The sequence below is a fragment of the Misgurnus anguillicaudatus genome, chromosome 17 (genome assembly GCF_027580225.2).
Source record: "Misgurnus anguillicaudatus chromosome 17, ASM2758022v2, whole genome shotgun sequence".
NCBI classification, from domain to species: domain Eukaryota; kingdom Metazoa; phylum Chordata; class Actinopteri; order Cypriniformes; family Cobitidae; genus Misgurnus; species Misgurnus anguillicaudatus.
Genome location: NC_073353.2, coordinates 36,141,756 through 36,162,096, shown reverse-complemented (window position 1 = coordinate 36,162,096; position 20,341 = coordinate 36,141,756). Strand labels below are relative to the sequence as shown.

Genomic DNA, 20,341 nt, shown 5'->3' with positions numbered 1-20,341 from the left:
GGCAGTGCGTCGCGCCTTTCGTTTGCAAGCGTTTAAAGCGCTTTTGGTGTGACTGGCCCCTAACTCTTTTCCCGGCTTTAAGAGAAAACGCTTCCCTGCCAATGACATGTTTTTACGACAATCCATATATCCGCTATTATCAAAAGACTTAAGTATCCATGGATTCAAAAACAGTTAAAACTCTGTGTATGTTTTAATGATCGCTCTGAATCTGATCTCTAACAAAATTCCTTAACAAAAATGCAATTATCTCAGCTTTTTGCTCAAAACTTTTTATTTTTTAAGAAACCTACCCATATTTAAGAGCTGATAAAAAGAGAACAATGAAGGTAGAATGAAACATTTTTGTTTGAAAGCAGAAGGTCTGTTCTTTCATTTGATATATTGTATGTTTATATATTTAAAGAAGAACATTTTCTGGAAGGCATTAAACTTTTGTGAAAATTATAAAAAACTTTTTTTAAATGCTGGCGGGTAAAGAGTTAACAAATGCTAGCATTACATAAAATTGTCCAGATGTCGATCATATCAATATAAATAGGAATATCACACACTAAATTTTAAATGGAAGGCAGTATAAAGTCGTTTTCTGTACCTTGACCGCCTGTTGTGGGCAACCGACGCTGCCCTTTAGCTGACGAAGGCCTTGGGATCCGGGGAGGACTTTCGGCCTGCAGGGAATGAGGAAAGAAATCAAATCATTAAAAAACTCCTTTCCACTAAAGAACTCTGTCCAAACCCTCAATACACAAACCAGGGTTCCCACACCTTAGTTAACTTCAAATTCAAGAACCTTTCAAGGACTTTCCAGGTGCAATACCCTCAAATTCAAGGACTAAATGTGGGGACACATTTCAAGTTAGAGCAAGGTTACATCGTGTTACCTTTTAAGATACATTGTTACAGTTCCCTTTTAAGGGAACTTGCGCTGCATCGTTGCGGTGACACTTTGGGGACGCTTCGAGGGGTAAGTGTGTCTGAATGTGTGAATCAAATTCAACCAATGGTGAGGCTGAACGACAAAGACAGGGTGATGCGGGAGTCAGGAAGTATATTTATCTGAAATAAGTATAAGTATCTGAAATATTACCAAAGACGGCGTTACAGGGACGCAGGAAGTATGGCAAGGGAGATGCAGCGTCTCGTTCCCTTAGGGAACAACAGTTACATTACCCAAGACGTTTTCATGTGTCAAACACAACTATGCAAAAAAGCAATTTGGTATGAATTAGCATTCACATACAGAGGATATAAGCATTTAAAGTGAACAGTTTAGCACGTGTGCTTAAAAATCTAAAATCTTAATGATATCATCCTACACTACACAGGGAATTATATGGATTTTTTCCCAGAAAACTTCTTGCATAAAATAGATTCAAGCACTTTCAATGACCTGTATCTATGTATGTAAATTTTCAAAAACTTCCCAGGGCCTTGAATTTCCCCCCCAGATTCACAAATTTTCAAGGATTTCAAGGACCCGTGGGAACCCTGACAAACATACTTCTAGCCCGTTGCAGACACTAAATATTATCTCTCATGAAATATACTGTAAAAAAAAATTGCTGTAGGTCTGCAGCTGTGTGCCAGTAACTTACTGTAGATTTAAATGTATTGCAAAACTTTGTTTAAAGTTAAAATGAACATTAAACATTAACAAGTCTTTGTCTTTATAGAATAAAACTATAAAATAACAGCCTCATGCAAAGCATTCTGGGAACCCGAAATCCTTGTTCATGTTTAATGCTCATTTAACTTTAATCAAACTGTTGCCAGTAAATAACATAAAAATAAATCGACATTAAGTTACTGGCAAATATTTTTAACAGTGTAACATAGTTGTACATTCAGCAAATGAAACTGAGCAAATGAATTTCACCTGAGAAAAACAGGCATTACCTGAATTTCAGAGAGATCTGCGGGCTACATAAAGACAAAACAGAACGTAGAGATACTTAAATGGAAAATGTAGATAGACTTAAAGACAGAGCTGTTAAAAACACTCAAAACACATTAAACATTACATGTTCATCTGCACTTGCTTTGAAAAGCCAAACCAGCAAAGCTCACTACTGCAAAAAGAATGAAAGTTTTTACAGGAACTAAAAGTGCACCATATTACTAAAGCCACATAAACATAGTCAACTTCAGAGGAGCAACTCCTGACCCACAAAACCAGTTAAGCAGATTGAAACACCACATTTCAAAGCCACAAAATCATTATTAAGTCAAAGTTAGTACGGCAAGCCTAGCTATCACTTTCAGTTTTAGGGATCTAAATAAGGGATATAATAAAAGACACTTGGTGGAGGGCTCTTTTAACTTGGACTATTAAACAACCGGTTAGCAACCATCCATAAAACCACGGCCACCTACAAAGCAATGGGCTTAAAGTATGTCCAGGTTAATCCTGCCATTATGGTGTGGCAAGTTTTGACATGTTTTTCTGGTTGGCAGTTTGTATGCATTTTCATTTAAATCATTTTAGATTTTCGTCATCACTTCAACATATATAGTATATTATGTTTCAGTTGCTAGTAACTTAGTTTTACACCTGTCCTCTAATGGCTCGACTCACCAACTCTTAGCTGGCACTTGACAAATGTTTATTTCACAACAACCTTCACCTCACAACCATCCCTGCACAACCAGAATGAATACGCAAAGCTATTATTCTAAAGTGAAGCGAAGCAGCCTTAAAAATGACATTGGGGCTAGACTTGTACCTCCAGTTCACCACCCCCAGGCTACAGGTTTGAACAACACAAAAGACACGAAGAAAGAACTATGAGGAATGTTGCGTCAAAAAGCTTTGTAGATATAAAAGCATGTGATCTTAACATGTTCCACCCGTCTTTATATACCACACGTGAAGGGAGTAAACAGACAGGCTGCACAGGGTTATAGACGAAAGATCAATGTACCTCTTCTGGTTGAGCTTCAAGGGGTTTACTGGCTTCTTTTGGGTGAGGCTTTGACTTGCTGATCTCCTCTGCTGCCCGGATCTAGAGTAAATGTTGAGTTATTTACATCAGTGTACTGCAAGCTGAGAAAGGAAATCTGGATGGTACATAAAGTAATAAAGGAATAAATGTGTCAATGTAGCTATAATGTTTATAGCGGCGCATTGGGAAGCTGTATTCATAATTAATTTGCGCAATGTTATTATGCAGTAGGGGTGGCATGGTTTACAAAGCCCACGGTTCGATTCGTATCATGGTTTTAGGGTCACAGTTTTCGGTTCTGTACATTTCTTGTTGTTGTTTTTTTCTTTTAATTGTTGACACTCCAGAAATGTACTTCAGCATATGATATATAGTTTAATTAGGATACAATTTAGGATACAGTATTAACAAAATTGTTATCTCATGTAATCATGCAATCATTGACTTTAAAGGAATAGTCTACTCATTTTCAATAATAAAATATGTTATTACCTTAACTAAGAATTGTTGATACATCCCTCTATCATCTGTGTGCGTGCACGTAAGCACTGGAGCGCGCTGGGACACTTCGATAGCATTTAGCTTAGCCCCATTCATTCAATGGTACCATTTAGAGATAAAGTTAGAAGTGACCAAACACATCAACGTTTTTCCTATTTAAGACGAGTAGTTATACGAGCAAGTAGTTATACGAGCAAGTAGTTATACGCTTTTCTAAGCGGATTTAAAAGAGGAACTATATTGTATGGCGTAATAGCACTTATGGGAGTACTTCGACTCGGCGCAGTAACACCCTCCCTCTCCCATTATGAGAGGGAGAAGGGGGGCGGACTTTTCAGGCGAGTCGAAGTACTCCCAAAAGTGCTATTACGCCATAAAATATAGTTCCTCTTTTGAATCCGCTTGGAAAGGCGCTACGTTTTGTTTTGTACCACGAGACTTGCTCGTATAACTACTCGTCTTAAATAGGAAAAACGTTGATGTGTTTGGTCACTTCTAACTTTATCTCTAAATGGTACCATTGAATGAATGGGGCTAAGCTAAATGCTATCGAAGCGTCGCAGCGCGCTCCAGCGCTTACGTGCACGCACACAGATGATAGAGGGATGTATCAACAATTCTTAGTTAAGGTGATAACATATTTTAATATTGAAAATGAGTAGACAATTCCTTTAAGCACATTATTGGGACCATCTCTGAGGAAAGCTAGGTGAGATTTTGATACATCAAGAGAGAAGACAATGATGACATGACATCATTCATTTATTTGGCTAAAAAAGGAAAATGTGTTTTGCTATCTCTACAGAAAATATGTGTCTTTTTAGCATACAAAGATTGAACTTGAAGCACACAAAGACTAAACTGAAGATTAACTTGAATCTGTTAAACTGCCAACTTCAGTGTAGCTTTAAACCTTGTCTATAATCGACGCATCCACACGAGCACGAGGGTGCGCGTGACAAAAATGAAGTCAATGCGGAGTGGGCGGTAGTGCGCGAGATCCCAGTAAAAACACCTCCCCAAATGGACAACTTGCGTGCGCAGTCAGCGGACGCTAGCGCTGTGGAGCCAGACCAAAGTATACAAGGCTTCAGGTAACATACGGGCACGAGGCTACATTGTGCATGCGAGGAACCGTGCGACACACACAAGCTCCAAACCGAGACAAGCGAACCGAACGGTTCGGATGTTTCTTCATGTACCGTGCCTGAAAATAGTCCCCTGTTATTGAAAGTTACTAAGGGGACTATTTTCGGCTGCTGCGTAATATCATTGTGCCTCTTGCAGCCATGTTACGGCAGTAAGTCCTTGATTATTACGCCAGAATGAGAGTATAGTTCCTAGCCATATCTGCCTAGAAAATTGCAACTTAAAATTTTCTGCCAGTCTTAGTACACGATGTAACTACAGAAGAGTCAAGTTTTAAATAGGAAAAATATCAAAACTCTTTGGTTAATTTTAAGCATGATGCTAAATTGTCTAATCAGATTCAATGGATTATGCTAAGCTATGCTAAAAGTGGTACCGCCAGACCGGAAGATCGGCTGAATGGATTCCAAAACGACAAAAATTTAATATTTAACTCTAGGGGAGCTGGAAAATGAGTACATTTTCAAAAAAAGTGAAGTGTCCCTTTGAAGTGAGTAAATTCAGGAGGGCAAACTGAAATGTCAGACCTTTCTATCGGCTCTATCCTTCAGCTTCTCCTCTGTCTCTCCGTTTCGTTCTTTCTCTTTTTCTCTCTCCCGTCGTTTCTCGCGCTCACGATCTCGGTCTTTATGAGATTCCCGTTCCTTCTTCTTATCTCTTTCTTTCTCTTTCTCTCTCTCCTTCTCCCTGTTGCGTTCTTTGTCACGCTCTTTCTCCCTGGTCTTGTCTTTTTCCCGATCACGGCTCTTGTCTTTGTCTCTGTCTTTCGCCTGGTCTCTTTCACGTCCCTTGTCGGGCCTCTCAGCGTCCCGCCGTCTATCTTTATCATCCCTCCGGCTCTCTTGATCTTTTGGTTGATCTGAATGGTTTTGCTCTCGGCTTCCACTGCTCTCCTTGATCCCTTTCTTGTCCTGGACAAAGCAGGGACAACATCTTATCATCTCTTTCATAACAAGACAGAATGGTTATAAACACAACATAAAATTGATTTTTCTAATCATTTTGATGGTTTTGTATGAACGTGTCACACTTTAAGTTGTTAAAATACTGATAAACGTATATATTAATGTGCAAACTTGCAACTCTAAACACCTTAAGACAGTGTCTTACCTAGACGTGACAAAAATATTTAACCACAGAATGCTCCGATTGATCAGAATCAAGTTTCAGGAAGCTGTAATCAAGCATTCCCGTCACTCTCAAACCCGTAATTACAAGTTGCAAACTCAAATTTTCTAAATATCGATGGCTTGAATTAACAAAGAAAGCAACTTCTACACATATTACTGTTTGATGTACTATTTTTAAAAGTCAGTGTTGCGTGTCTTCAATATTTTGCTGTCATAGCCAATAAAGAAACCTCAAGGGAAGCAGCTGAGGAATGAGTATTGATTTAAGACAACAGAAAAGTCTGGTTTGACTGAACCTGTCAGTGCAGAATGAAGTCTCACCTCTCGATCTCTGTGGCGTTCCCGGCCCTCTCTGTTCTCCTTGTCTTGAGATCTGGAGGTGCTTGGCTTCCCCTTCAGGTCCAACTTTTCTCCTCCTAGCACCCTTTTAACAGCGTCATCACTGGAGAGCTGAGATAGAGACAGAGAACTCAGCACAAGCCCAAAAATTTCGCACAAAGACAAAATTTTGACAATCTCAGTGATTTTCCACTCCATGGGTTGCTATGTATTCTTTGTGTCATTAACCATTCATCTATCACCACTGTACCATACCATGTCTTTATGTCTTTTCTCTAGCAGTCTCGTAAAATATCCCACACATAAGAAAAAACATTACTCAGCAAAACGTTCACACCTGTTATTTGCCCTACAAGCATCACTGGGTTCACTTGACAATTCCACTGGCGATGTTCTGTCACTTCTTAACTTTCAAAAAAGCTCAAGGGTGCAATTAAACCAACATGGCTATAAATAACACCTCACTCGGACATCATCATTAGTCTTGAGTCATTCACTGGTTAAATGGCTTTGAGTGAATCCTACAGGACAGGAGTACAATAGCCGAGTGCTCTTTAATGGGAGGACTGACCTTGTTGAGGCAGCACTTAGCGATGGCTTGCAGAAGCTCGTTGGTCTTCTCTGGTTCATGTCCGGCTATGATCCGAGCGGGTTTAGCAGCCAAGGGCTCTCCACTGACCAGCATCACCACATCGATAGCTTTCTGGAGGAAGGCTATTTTTGAGTCTTTATCCTGCAGGATACATTAAAAGAAACTGAATTTTAAAGAGCTGAATGTAACTGCAAAAATAATGATTGCTTTCATCACTTTAACATGACAACATTACTCCACCTTTAAACTAGGAATGCACGATCGGTGCCAATACCAATATTCCATTACGTAGAATGAGATCCATCCATACAGATAGATACCGGCAGTTTTGCTTCTTGTTTCAAATCATGTCATTATTATTTCATAAAATCCTAGAAGTGCAAAGTGTATAATCTGCAATCCTGTTATCATTAAGACCCAATTCAAAATAATAACACAGTTTGAGTACCGATGCATTTTTCCGTCCCTTTTGATTGCTAGGATATAGTCTGCCCTGATCATTGGCTGTTTTTAAAGTGCACCTATCGCCATCGTTTACTTTGGGATTTGTACCTTTTAGCATATCATTAACATGTACTAATTAACACACCAAAGGGAATGTAAAATCGTGATACTTAAAGAGTTTGGTTTCAAAACGCAATAAACGCCATTTAAATAAAATTTGTTACCACCAAAATCAGTATTGTATCAGGTCAGTATTAAAAAGTAAATTCTTAATTTTACAGAAAACGGATATCCGCTGTTATTCTGTCATCTTTTCCCCTTTTTTCCCAAAATGCGATAAACGCCAGTCCTTCTTCTCTGTAGAATGCAATAAATCATCTAACCAAATCACAGCGCACCATTCCACGCATTGTAAACAACAATGGTGGCGCCGAATACACACGGAATCCAAGTTTTCCTCATCTACTTTGTACTTCGTGATCAACAAACAAACAAAAACAAAATAATAATTTTATGGCATTGATAAGTCTGTGGTGCTTTTCTGTGACGGGGAAGAAACGTAAGCCACTCTGGCACACAGGCAAAGGAAAAATGCCGGCTGTTGCTTCTCACACGACAGCATCAAGCTTCTGTCATGCTAACACATTGACCCCAGGGGATCTTATGAAAAACTTTCTATTATTTTACTCGAAGTCAACGAAAATCGGGCAGGACCAAAACATTGTACAGCTGATCGCTGTCAAAAAAGTTCAGCGATGATGTCCCAAGGATGACAGCAGCAATGGCAGTGTTCTTAATATACAAAGAAAGTGTTTTGATTAATGCCATTAATGTTATTTTTTTAATCAGTGTATACCACTAGTCAACTAAATGAATATAACATGGCAAAGATGGATTCAAATTTATATATTGATTCATTAGATTTATAGCATTTTGGAAAAAAATCTGCATTTTGCGAAAAAATAATCATTTTTATAATAATTCTTTGAAAATGAAATTATTTGAATTTTTAATATTATTATAACCTTAAGATGCTATGTGAAAGTTTGTAAAAGAATATAGTGGTTTTCATCTCGTCACTTTCTTGGTATACAAAACACATTTTTACCCAAATTAGTCAAAATGGATTTATTGCGTTTTGAAACCAAACTCTTCACTTGCTCTTTAAAAAAAAATCGGCTAATGTCCAATAGTGGAAAAACAGCTTTTATCTGCCATTGCCATTTTAGGCCAATATATCAGTGCATCCCTACTTTTACATCACAACAAATCATGTTTTAGGAACATAAATCAATCAGAACCTTTAATAGTTTTTTTTTTGTTGCTTTAGGCTTAATTGCACTGATGTATTTGTACAAAAAGTAGTCCTTGTGCTTTAAATAAAACTACGTACATATATCATCAATCATCAACGGAAGCTTGATCATGTGTCCCCTTCATTAAACTCCCATTTGTTTCTGTGTTTCTGCTTTGCTGGTTCTAATGAAGTGTAACTCTCCATGTTGCCATTTAATGTGTTTTATTCTTGGTGAGGTAATAATGAGCTCCCAGAGGCAATACAACCTGAGTGCCAATGTGGGCTGATGTGATTTTACACATTCAGCAGTGTTTAATATCCATCTACAAGCGACACTTACACTGTATGCAGTGACAAGGCGTTTACATAAAGCTAAAGGTTTGACTCTCACAAAGTAAATTAAATAAGCCATTTTATGACATTTATTATTTCCCCACAAATTCCCTTTGCATCTGGATGTTTTTTGTCTACCTCCCATGTAATATATTTTTCCATAATACAGTATTATGATAAAAAAATTGTAATTCATTATAATTTATTGTAATAAAAATATAAGTTCTTCAAATACAACTTAAATTAGTGATTTTCTGCATTACTATCATGAATTCACAAAACAATGTGCATAATAATAACAATTATTAACCCCAATGGTAAAGCAGGTTGTCTGTTATTTAAATAGATTTCATTTTTTTATATTGGAGTGAAATACTGTTTGTGAGACTCAACCAAAGTCTGCAAAAATATAATATTCTGTTTAACATGTATACATCTGTGATGAATACCCCAAACAAACTCTGGACCAGGCACAGGTTTACACAGGTGTGGAAAGGGCATTTATTATGCATGTTAGGACATCAAAAGCCACAGCTCTCTGAGACTGGCCAGCATTTGGAGAAGGATCAGACGTGCCCTCCTCATTTTACCCACACAGTTACCTGCTTCTCTTACAGGGTCACAGTGACACTGATACGAGTGTAGCTAGTTAAAGGCCCTATAAGCATTTAGCTGGAAGGTTTATCACACCCCATGTCTCACTGATATGTGGGACTTTGGCACGCTAACTAAATGGAGAGTGTTGAGTTACACTTGTGTATCTAATTGATGTCAACACCTGAACAGCACAAACACACAGAGACTTTCTGACATGATAAATATCTTAGGTTAGGATAAGGAAAAGAGGTTAGATATGAATCCAGGGATAATACTTTTGTAAAAGTGGTACCAATGTAAAAGGTATCAGTATGAAAGTCAAAGAAATAAGAGCCAGCAAAACAAAAATCTACTTAAGCCCTTTTCACACAAATTTTTGGTTCATTCATACTGCCAATAATTTTCCAGAATCCGTAAAGATACATAAAGACATGTGACATATTAAAGTCCTGCACTTGGTAGGTTTTTTCCACAGCGTCTGAAGTTCGCTAATTATCTGTGACCACACGCGTGCATTTTTGATAATGACAAGAACATAAGGGTGCGCGTGATGCGCTGTTCTGTCTCTGCTTCACTCCAGTTTGCCGACATTTCTCATCGTAAATGTTGATCTGCGTTTAAATCCCTGTGTCAAAGAGCTGAACCATAACCTCTTGTTGCGATGACACACACGTCCTCACTACAGCACGCCCCTTACGGCATTGTTTGTGCCTCTTGTGGCGCTTTTCCATTGCATAGTACCCCACGGTTTGGTTTAGTTTGGGTCAGCTTGCTTTTGGGAGCTTTTCCACTGGGTGCAGTACGTAGTACCCAATTACCAAAAGTGACGCGAAAACACAGTAGATCACTGATTGGTATGAGAGAATCATCACTACGCGTCATCGCTATACTGTAATGTACAGATTAGCTTTACCTCAGCTTGCACTCGAGCAAACATGTCATCTGTGCTCTCCTATAAGTTCACAAACTCCCTTTTAGCGATGAAAAACATCCATATGTTGAGAATCAGGGACACCATACCAGTTTTATTTCCAAACTTGCAGTTTGTGGCGGAACATTCGCAATGAGCATGTCAGCATTATATGCTTAAACGCAACTTTAATGAGGCTCAGCGGAGTGCATCAACTACTGGTGTTTGAACAGAAACTGTCATGTGAGATAGAGGTAACGTTAGTGATAAACGCGATCAGCAAACATCTATTTGTGGTGCCCAATTTTAATTTTGTGGTGGACTGATAAATAAATAAATGGGAATTTACAACGACGCTCTCACTTGTATGATGTCACAGCAGTAGGCAGCGCAAATATAACGACACGTCTATAATCCCTCCCACTGCGACCTGATACCAAACTCGATGGAAAAGCTAACCACGCCAAAGTAAGGTGAGCTTACACGCCCCAAGCTAAACTAAACCGTGGGGTACTATGCAGTGGAAAAGCGCCATTGTTCACACAGAATGCTTTCCGTGAATGTTACTAGGTCCTATTTACGGGAGCGATCCCAGAACATTTAGGGGACGTGTTTGTGTTCACACAGAAGCCTCTCTTTCAATTTTACAGAAATGTTCTAGGACCAAAGTGCTGTGTGAATGGGGTTTTAGTGCACCTTGAAGTCCTAAACGTTTCCCTTTATAACAATTTGTTTGAAGATAGCTTACCTTCACATTATCTGACTTCATCTCTGCGTCTTCATAAAGGCCCTTCATAAAGCCTGTGGTACGAATTACCTGGAAAAATTGAAAACATGATTTTACTGCCAACTCCTGGAAATCTTTAAGAACCCAAAACTATTTAGACACATTTTAAAAAATGAAGACACACACACACTCAAATCACATTCATGTGTATTTCATCAGTAATGTGTGTCAAAGCACACAAGTTCCCTTACAAAAATTAACCATGGTTTTACTACAGTTAAAACCAAAAAAACATGGTTACTGTAGTAAAACCATGGTTACCACAAAATATCCATAGTTACACCATGGTTACTGTAGTAAAACCATGGTTTTGCTGATAGTAATCAATACACCAAAAAAAAAAAAAACATGGTTACTACACTTTTACCACAAAAAAACATGGTTAATTTCCATAAGGGTTGTTTAACAAAGCCATGATAAACTATAAACTATGTTAATAGTTTGAGTTTGACATAGTACAGTAGCCTGTTTTACTGTGAAGGAGTACATTTTCATTTACTTTTAGTTGATCACACATCATTTCGCTTTTCACATTTACACATAAATGGACATAATATTAATCTGAGTTTAAATTAGGACGATACTGAAGAAAAATGTGAACATGTGAAAACTTGCAAAATAATGTGATAAACAATATGAAATACGATAATGTTTTAAGTTTGTAAAATCTATTTTACTTTTTTAAATATGTTTAAATATCATAATTATATAACAAACAAACATACATGTTTTACATACTTTCTTCTGCTAATAATTTTTAGACCATACCATACACAAGCACTCATTCATGAGCCAGTCTCTTTGCTAAAACTTTGAGTCTTTGACTACTAGTTGAAAATAATCAATTTTAAAATTATTCCGATTATTGCAACTATTACACTATGCATAATATATCGCGTGCACATCTGCGGAATTTCTGTAATTTTGATATGTTTTGTAGCCCCAGTTTAATGACATGAGAGAGACTGGAGTAATATACGAGACATAAAACTAGCACAGCTGTTAGAAGTTTGTTGTCTGAACAGGATAACATTAAATGACAGTAAGTTGTCCTTAATTTAAAACTACAGAAGATGACAAGTATGATGACATCGGTGGGTACGCTGTCCATGGAGGAATGGTGTGACCTTTAGGGAGTGTGATGATTGTGCCTGTTTATTTAATCTCACCTAAACCTCAAACACAGCCTCCTCACCTGTCTTCTTCTCTGACCGAACCATCTCTAATCTTACTTTATTTTAAAAAATAGATTTAAAGTTGAATATTATACTTTATCCTATTTCAAAATCAAAAGTAATGTTTTTTTAATATATTACAACAGACATTTTACAATTTGCACACCAGTTATCTGATATTCTGCCACCGGTATGTCATCATGTTATCTGGATATGTCAGTATGAGACTGATGATCTATGCTCATGTTATCCTGGACACCCAGACTGGAAACCCTCGAGTTTTGTTTGCATAACCATGTGGACAACACATGCCTAGTTACCAGGTAAACATCTCAATGACTCAACAACAGCTATGAATTTAACTATTATTAACCACATTAAATCCCTGTCTTTAGGAGAAAATAATAACACTGTTTCATTGCAAGAAGTGTTATTTTTATTTGCAACTTCGCCATCATCAACATCACTGATCAGCTAAACCCTGACACTAATTCAAACCCCTTGACTTCACATGAAAGCTCATTTCTTCTAAATGTGAGACAGTTCAGAGACCTGACACAAACAGACTGATATATCATAAAGTACATTATTTCTTTCAAGATGTGGACATTATGAGCAGGCTACCTAGCAAGCTAGCACGTTCTGGTAAACCCTAAAATGTTAAGCATCTAGGGTTGAAAATAAAGATAGCTAGTTAAATAAAATAGCGATTATATAATAAAAACGCATTTGATAACTCACCTCACTGAATATGTCGTGCAGGTATCGAAACGGAGGTTTACCGAGGAGTTTTTCTGTCAGTGGAGGTTTTTTGATCACTTTTCCCAACGTCTCCTGGGTCTTTTTGGCCACTGAATCGTTCATGGCAACAAAGTGAAACGGTATTTGGTTGAAATGATGTTTCTTAACGGAATTATTTCGGTTAGTGTTATGCTAGCTGCAGATTTCCGGTCGCTAAACTCTGCTGTTGCCTTGACGATCGCTTTCTGTCCCACAATCCACCGCTACGCTGCTTCTGCGCTTGCGCGAAACCCGGGCCGACGTCATGGGCTATAGGTCACCAAGGCAACAACTAACAACTGGAGAGAAATGTTTTCTGTCCAACAAATTTATGCCAGGCCTTTCTTTTCTTTTGTTTCGTTATCTGTTTTTGTACCCAGACCAAAACTGGAATATATTTTATATCGCTACCTGTCACAGACCCAGACAGGCCCATAAAAGTCGAATGAATTAATAACTAAAGCAAAATAAATAAAGTAGGCTATACAAATTTCTTATGCAAAGTTGTTTTATATACTACAAAGCCATCCTGTTTTTCTATATGGTTATTCGGTTTTTTTCTAATAAATTAATATATTAATATTAACATTTTTACAAAGTTAAATAGTTTGAAAGCGGCTTTACATTAAATATGAAGAAAATTATGAAGGAAAATTATGAAATATATAATATATTTAATAGAGTATTGCTAAATTTATTGTCCATAAAAGGGTTACAAACTACTGAACTAATATATACATTCTTCAACTTTTGATTTTTTCCAATTAATAACCGTTAAAGGAAAACACCACTGTTTTTCAATATTTAACTATGTTCTTACCTTAACTTAGACAAATTAACGTACCTATCTTTTTTTCAATGCGTGCACTTTTAATCTTTGTTTAGCGCTTCGTGAATGTGTTAGCATTTAGCCTAGCCCGATTCATTCCTATGGCTCCAAACAGGGATGAATTTAGAAGCCACCAAACACTTCCATGTTTTCCTTATTTAAAGACTGTTACATGAGTAGTTAACACGAGTAAGTATGGTGGCACAAAATAAAACTTTTGTTTGGAGCCATAGGAATGAATGGGACTAGGGTAAATGCTAACAGATTCAAGAAGCGCTGTTCAAAGATGAAAAGTGCACGCATTAAAAAGAGATAGGTATGTATTAATTCATCTAAGTTGAGGTAAAAACATAGTATAATATTGAAAACGGTGGTGTTTTCCTTTAAGAGCACCACACACCTACAATATTGACATGGTAATGTTTTTAAGATTTTAGCCTAACCATTACAATACTGTAAATGCTATATTAACAAAAATTACATAATGAATACATTAGTGATTTTTATGTACATTGTAAAAAGTGAAAGTTGTATCTACTTAAAAAAAGGACTTCAATTTGTAACACTTTAAGTGAAAAATATAAAGTAAAAAACTTTAAATCTAAAAAAACTTTTAATCTAAAAAAGTAAGCTTTTTCACTTACATTTTTTTACTTGCAGTGACTAACCAATTGAAGTAATTTTTTACTTTAATCCAACTTTCACTTTTTACAAAATAAAGGATATATTTTCAATACAAGACACCTCCCACAAATGGATTTAGAGAGAATAAAACAAATGTCAGAGCATTTTATCAGCCTGATAACACAGGGCCTCCACCCAAAATAGCTTAAAATAAAGAGAATACAGATACAGATCATTCTAGACATTTTCCATGTAGGTCTCCACCTAAAACCAACAGGTTTTGAGCTTGTTGCACGACTGCTTGTGTGAAACCACAACATGGAAAAGTAGCAAAAGTTGTATAAAATATTAATTTGCCAAATAAATGAAATAAATTAAGAGACCATACAGGTCTTCAGTTGACAAAACCTGCTGACATAGTCCACTGCCTCATGAGCTTCTGTGATTGGCTCCAGAAATGAACTGGAGTGGAATTCAGATTTTCCTAAATGCCAAACCGGTTTGGGAGGAGTGTGACTATAAGAATGCCTACCATTCAGATCAAAGTTACTGTCAGTGTAGTCAGTGGGACAGTGCAGCAGGATACTGGTTCATCTGTTTCATACCCGGTAGGTTCTTTCTTACTAATTAAATATTTAACACACGGTTGCAACATAAAGTTGATATTGTTTACAGTATGTTGTACAGGAAAAACATCACAAGAATTGGTTTAAGGTCGAATTTAAATTGTAGTGCCCCTCTAAAATGTATAGGGACTACAGGTGAAAATTAGACAGACTGGCTAAATTTAGCACATTTACATAGGAGACTTGTTTCTTGTGTTGATAAATGTGTATTGTCCTCTTTTAAAAAAGCAAAATAAATAAATAAATAAAAACAATAATAATATTTAAATGTGCTCCAGTATAGCTCAGTGCTAGAGCATTGCATTATGTATACCTTGTAATCCACTGTATTTGCATAAATTTAATGTTAATGTAAAATCGGGGTAAAAATGAATTATTGATTGTGGTTCAGTGTTTTTTATAAAGTAAAAAAAATCGTTTATAAAGCACAATACCAAGTGCCACTTGTCACTGTGAACAATAACTCGAAAGCAAGTTAGTCCTGTTCACCTGCTCTGTTCATTTATTTCAGAGTATGGTATGCAGCGTCAGTAGTACATTGACCCACCCTTAAAACATCTAATATGCAAAGCATTCGTCAAGTTTACTTAACTTTTTCTTCTGGCTTTTACCTCAGTTTGCCCAATACATACTATCATCATGAAGTACTGGCCGGCATATATCTTTCTCTTATGTCTGACCTTCCACGATGTCTCTACTCAACGCAAGAAAAAGTCAGTCCAAACTCTAGCAAGAGGTAATACTGAATTTTATCATTTCAGATACAAATCTGAAATAAAACATGTAATTGTAAAAATCGTATACTATTTAAAATGTTTCACAATACAATAAATAGTTTCTTTGTTCATTTAGGCTGGGGTGATGACATCACCTGGGTTCAGACATATGAGGAGGGATTGGACAAAATGAAGGAAAGGTATGATTATACTACACTGTACTATATTCTCACCTGTACTGTTTGTTATGTATGAGCAGATTAAAAACACACAGTATCTCTGTTTTACCTCAGTAAGAAGCCTCTGATGATCATTCACCATTTAGAGGATTGTCCACACAGTAAAGGTTTGCATCTTTGTTGTTGTCCACTTCTAATTTGTAAGGAAATATAAATGTAGATTTTATCTGATGAACAATTTTACCAGTGCCATAGATACACAAAAAAGTGTTTAAAGCAACAATCAGAAAATAAATGTAACCCATCTCACCCGTCTTGTGTATCCAAACGTGTGTGCTGTTTGTGATTTTTGTCTCTAATGATGCTAAAATCTTTTTTGTTGTAAACTGAACAATAACAGCATGCAGGGTTGTAACCAGTGGCGTAGCGTCTGGGCATGCAGGGTATGCATGTGCAAATGGGCCCGGGCCAATAGGGGCCCAGCCCTGGGCCCGCCCCAGCTTTTAATTAATTTTTTTTTTCAATTTAATTTTTATTTGTGGCCGCAAGAAATATATTTTTGTATGCATATCATGTGTAATGATTTCTTATTTCTCCGTAATGTCTAATTTCTCTGTCATTTCTTGTTTGCGTTTATAAATTTTTTTTGCACTCCACGGCTGCCGTAGACTGCTATGCAATCATTTTTTACATGACGCATCGCCGCGCCAAAAAAAAAGAAAACACAGTGTGAGAGGTTACTATAGCGGCTATCTACATGAACATTAAGGATGGACAAATATAAACATAAAAGTGGGGCCTTAAAGAGAAAAGAGAAGGCGGAGAAGTTCACGAGTCAAAAACTACCCAAAACATTTAGTTTTTCTTTATTTAAATCTACCCTTTAGTAAAAAAGTAAAGTAAAAATATTTGACTACCTTATTAAAAGTATATGTTGACCTGCGCGCCACAGTTAACAGTGGCAACGGGCAAGGTTGGGGGGGCTTTGGCTTAAGGGGGCCCGTAATTTTTTTTGCATATGGGCCCGGGACTGACTTGCTACGCCACTGGTTGTAACAAGATGAGAGTGAATACATAAAGACTTCATTCATAAACTATATCAAGCCTTTGCTTGCATTAAAGTATATCAGTTTATGAATCTCTCTGTGCTCTCTCGTGCAGCTTTGAAAGCGGCTTTTTCTGAACACCAGGCTATTCAACGAATGGCCAAAAAAGATTTCATCATGCTCAACTTAGTGGTATAGTACAAATATTATAAACTAGTCTAAAGTCAACAGACATTACGGTGAGATATAATAAAAGCTAGAATATTATCAGACCTTTACCCAAACCTTTATTATGATTTCCAGCATGAGACCCCTGATCCAAACTTGGCCCCTGACGGCTCATATGTACCCAGAATCCTGTTTGTTGGTAAGTTATTATTAAACACAATTGAAAATCAATAGCTCAATTAAATGGCAAACACAAATAAATAAACACCAGCTACAGTACAGTACGTACAGATTGCTCAGCCTGATCTTATAGGAATTTGTATGTATTTATGGCTAATTCATATGAATTCGTACGAAGTGAAACTTATAAAACATATGATAATTAGAAAAAACAATAAAGAAACCCCAACCCTTACAAAAATGTCCATGTTTTTTTGTGGTAAAAGTGTAGTAATTTGGTGTATTGATTACTATTAGCAAAACCATGGTTATTTTGTGTTAACCATAGTTTTACTGCAGTAACCATGGTTTTTTGGTGTAGTAAAACCATGGTTACTGTCAAAGCGGCGAAAGCCAATCGTACAAAAATGTCAGAATGCGGTCGAATTTATATAAAGTAGTCACTTATAAAATATGTATTGCCATGGTGTTGGATTTCTGTATGAACATAAAAGGGGTTATGAAAAAAATATCTCTGGGGCATTTGCAGCAAAACCAAAAGATAGAAATAAAAGAAAAACTTTATTTTACCAGTGTTAGGGGGTAAGGTGTTACAAGTAACGTGCATTACGTGATAATATTACTTTCTGAAGTAACGAATAAAGTAACGCATTACTTTATAAATGTATATTTGAGTTACTTTTTTAAAAAAGTAATGCGAGTTACTTTTCAGTTTATTTAATTCAATTTAAAAATAAAATAATGTACTGAATTAAACTGAACATATTAACGTAGAATTAAGCTGTGTAAGCAAAGAGTAACACAAAAGTAACTTAAAGTATAGCGTAAGCATTACTTTCCATGAAAAGTAACTAAGTAACGCAATTAGTTACTTTTTTGGCAGTAACTTAAAAATGTAATGCATTACTTTTAAAAGTAACTTTCCCCAACACTGAAGTTTATTATATGATTTTCATTACTGCAATTTAAAAAATATCTTTAATTGTAAAGTAAAAACAAAATTGTACACCTATTAAAAATAATAAGTTAAAAACATCTTAATGGTCTTAAAAAAATGCATTAACATTTTTACATTTTATCTGAAGCGATTAGTGCCTCCACATTTTTATTCAGTATGTATTTTCCCTGGGAATCAAACCCATGGCCTTTGTGTTGCTAACACAATGCTCAAATTTTTTTACTTTTAATTTTGTATTGAAATATAACCTATGAAATACAAATGTTTTTATGAGACTATTTTCCTTCCAGTCGTAACTTATCTCTGCCCCATACAGATCCCTCGCTGACTGTGCGAGCCGATATTGTGGGAAAGTATGGCAACAGCATGTACACTTATGAACCAACCGACATGGACTTCTGTGAGTGTCTTTTGCAGTCTTATAAACTCATATGGCTGAGTTTGAGGTTTCAGACTCTGAAGGGCTCCTCCATTTGTGTATTCAAGCTCATCTGTAATGCATACAGCCCTGCAAAAGTTGATGTTAATGTCTGATTTAAGAGTTAAACATTCATTAATGCCCACATCTGTTTGTGTGTAGTGGCCGAGAACATGATAAAGGCCAAGATCCTGCTGAAGGAGGGACACGATGATCATGATGATCTGTGATGAGTAGAAAACCTGATGATGACAGCCTACACTTTTTTCAGACAGGACAAGACTTTCAATGGAAACTTGTAAACAGTATACAGGTGCTTCTGTGCAAGGAGCAATTTTCAAATTAAATCCGGAAACTTTGAATAAAGTCCTTTGTCACCTTAAAAATGGCTCCGGGTGCTTAACCTTTTAGGAATGCAAGCAACAATAAAGAGAAGGAATGAATTGTTGTGTACTTTAGTAATCAAATGTGCATGAGAAGCACCCTTTGGGTTTATTTGAGCTATTTGGAAACAGGTGTAACAAGGCCATGCACTTGAGCCAAAATGAGCAGGTAAACCAATGACAGTTTTTGTTGTATGAGGATTAAGACGCATATAAGTGGTTTCTGGAAAAGACCCAGGAAGCAAAATAAGAATTATAATGAGAGGGAGTTTGCAATAACACAAAGTTTCCACTAGATGGCACAGCACACTATCTACACACAAGTCAAACTTTGCAGTTTAGTGTTGGTTATTGCATACAAGCTCAATAACTAGGTTATTAAGCTTTATAGTACTTTAGTGTTGTATAAGAGTAACTTATGAATATAAATGAAAAAAAATATAGAGTTGAGGCTTTTGCCCATAAATATTTAATAGTGTGATAGTTTTTGTATTTGTTTGTATCTGCAATTTCCATATATTTTCCCATTCATTTTCACTAAAGGCTTTTTTATATACTGTAATTCCACTAGACTGCATAACTCATTACTACAGTACTCATCCCATGAATGACATTAAATGTAACTCAACCATAAAGGACAGAACAATTTAAACCATAGACCATAACTCATAAATCAGTTTTATACTGTCAGAAAAGGTACAAAATTGTTAATGGGACAGTATCCTTTAAAAAGGTCTTAATATGTACCATTTATTTACACATTATGTACCTTTGAGCTGGCAATGCCTCAGAGGTACTATTATGCACCCTTTAGGGTACAAAAGTGTACTTTTGAAAGGATACTGTCCCAGGCAGCGTTTATATCTTTATTTCTAAAAGTGTGCAGAAGCACATACTATTACGTTAACATCTTCATGGTTGATCTATATGTACAATAAAAACCTTATTTCTACCGTATAAAGCAAATGTCTTAGATACACTTACAAAAATAAAAGGCTGTCACTGGTATTGCATTATTTTAAAAGCGTAAATATTTAGGAACACATACACACCCTAGTTACAGCTTTTGTACCTTTATTTTAGATATAAAGGGGACTTTTAGTACAACTTTAAAGTCTTCCTGTAGTCAAGAACAGTGTTTGGGGTAATGCATTACAAGTAACGTGCATTAATAATATTACTTTTCTGAAGTAATGAGTAACACATTACTTTATAAATGTACACATTAAAATTTA

The 20,341-nt window shown here is 36.3% G+C and overlaps 2 protein-coding genes across 5 annotated transcripts in view; one reads left to right on the top strand and one right to left on the bottom strand.

The window, feature by feature from the left end:
• The window catches only part of traf3ip1 (TNF receptor-associated factor 3 interacting protein 1), a 39,102-nt gene extending 25,875 nt beyond the window's left edge, over positions 1–13,227 (bottom strand). Inside the window, exons 1-9 of one of the 4 annotated variants that reach the window (XM_055214838.2) lie at positions 12,941–13,227; positions 10,986–11,054; positions 6,636–6,797; positions 6,047–6,175; positions 5,123–5,506; positions 2,925–3,005; positions 2,727–2,747; positions 1,900–1,923; positions 596–671 (exon numbers count right to left, since the gene is read on the bottom strand). In XM_055214838.2, the coding sequence (XP_055070813.2) occupies positions 596–671; positions 1,900–1,923; positions 2,727–2,747; positions 2,925–3,005; positions 5,123–5,506; positions 6,047–6,175; positions 6,636–6,797; positions 10,986–11,054; positions 12,941–13,063 (1,069 nt within the window). In that variant the 5' untranslated portion in view covers positions 13,064–13,227. The remainder of the gene's footprint in view (positions 1–595; positions 672–1,899; positions 1,924–2,726; positions 2,748–2,924; positions 3,006–5,122; positions 5,507–6,046; positions 6,176–6,635; positions 6,798–10,985; positions 11,055–12,940) is intronic. The other 3 variants (XM_055214839.2, XM_055214840.2, XM_055214842.2) reach the window with 3 other exon arrangements.
• Positions 13,228–14,913: 1,686 nt separating this feature from the next.
• Positions 14,914–19,109, top strand: agr1 (anterior gradient 1). The gene is made up of 8 exons (XM_055214843.2): positions 14,914–15,040; positions 15,675–15,794; positions 15,911–15,974; positions 16,068–16,120; positions 17,115–17,191; positions 17,303–17,366; positions 18,622–18,705; positions 18,886–19,109. Exons 2-8 carry the CDS (start codon positions 15,698–15,700, stop codon positions 18,951–18,953), a joined length of 507 nt encoding a protein of 168 aa, XP_055070818.2. The 5' UTR covers positions 14,914–15,040; positions 15,675–15,697; the 3' UTR covers positions 18,954–19,109.
• Positions 19,110–20,341: the final 1,232 nt, after the last annotated feature.

Coding starts and splice junctions, on each gene's coding strand:
- agr1 (XM_055214843.2), top strand. CDS start 15,698: ATGAAGTACTGGCCGGCATATATCTTTCTCTTATGTCTGACCTTCCAC. Junction 15,795..15,910: donor AGTCCAAACTCTAGCAAGAG/GTAATACTGAAT, acceptor TTGTTCATTTAG/GCTGGGGTGATGACATCACC. Junction 17,367..18,621: donor ACCCAGAATCCTGTTTGTTG/GTAAGTTATTAT, acceptor TGCCCCATACAG/ATCCCTCGCTGACTGTGCGA.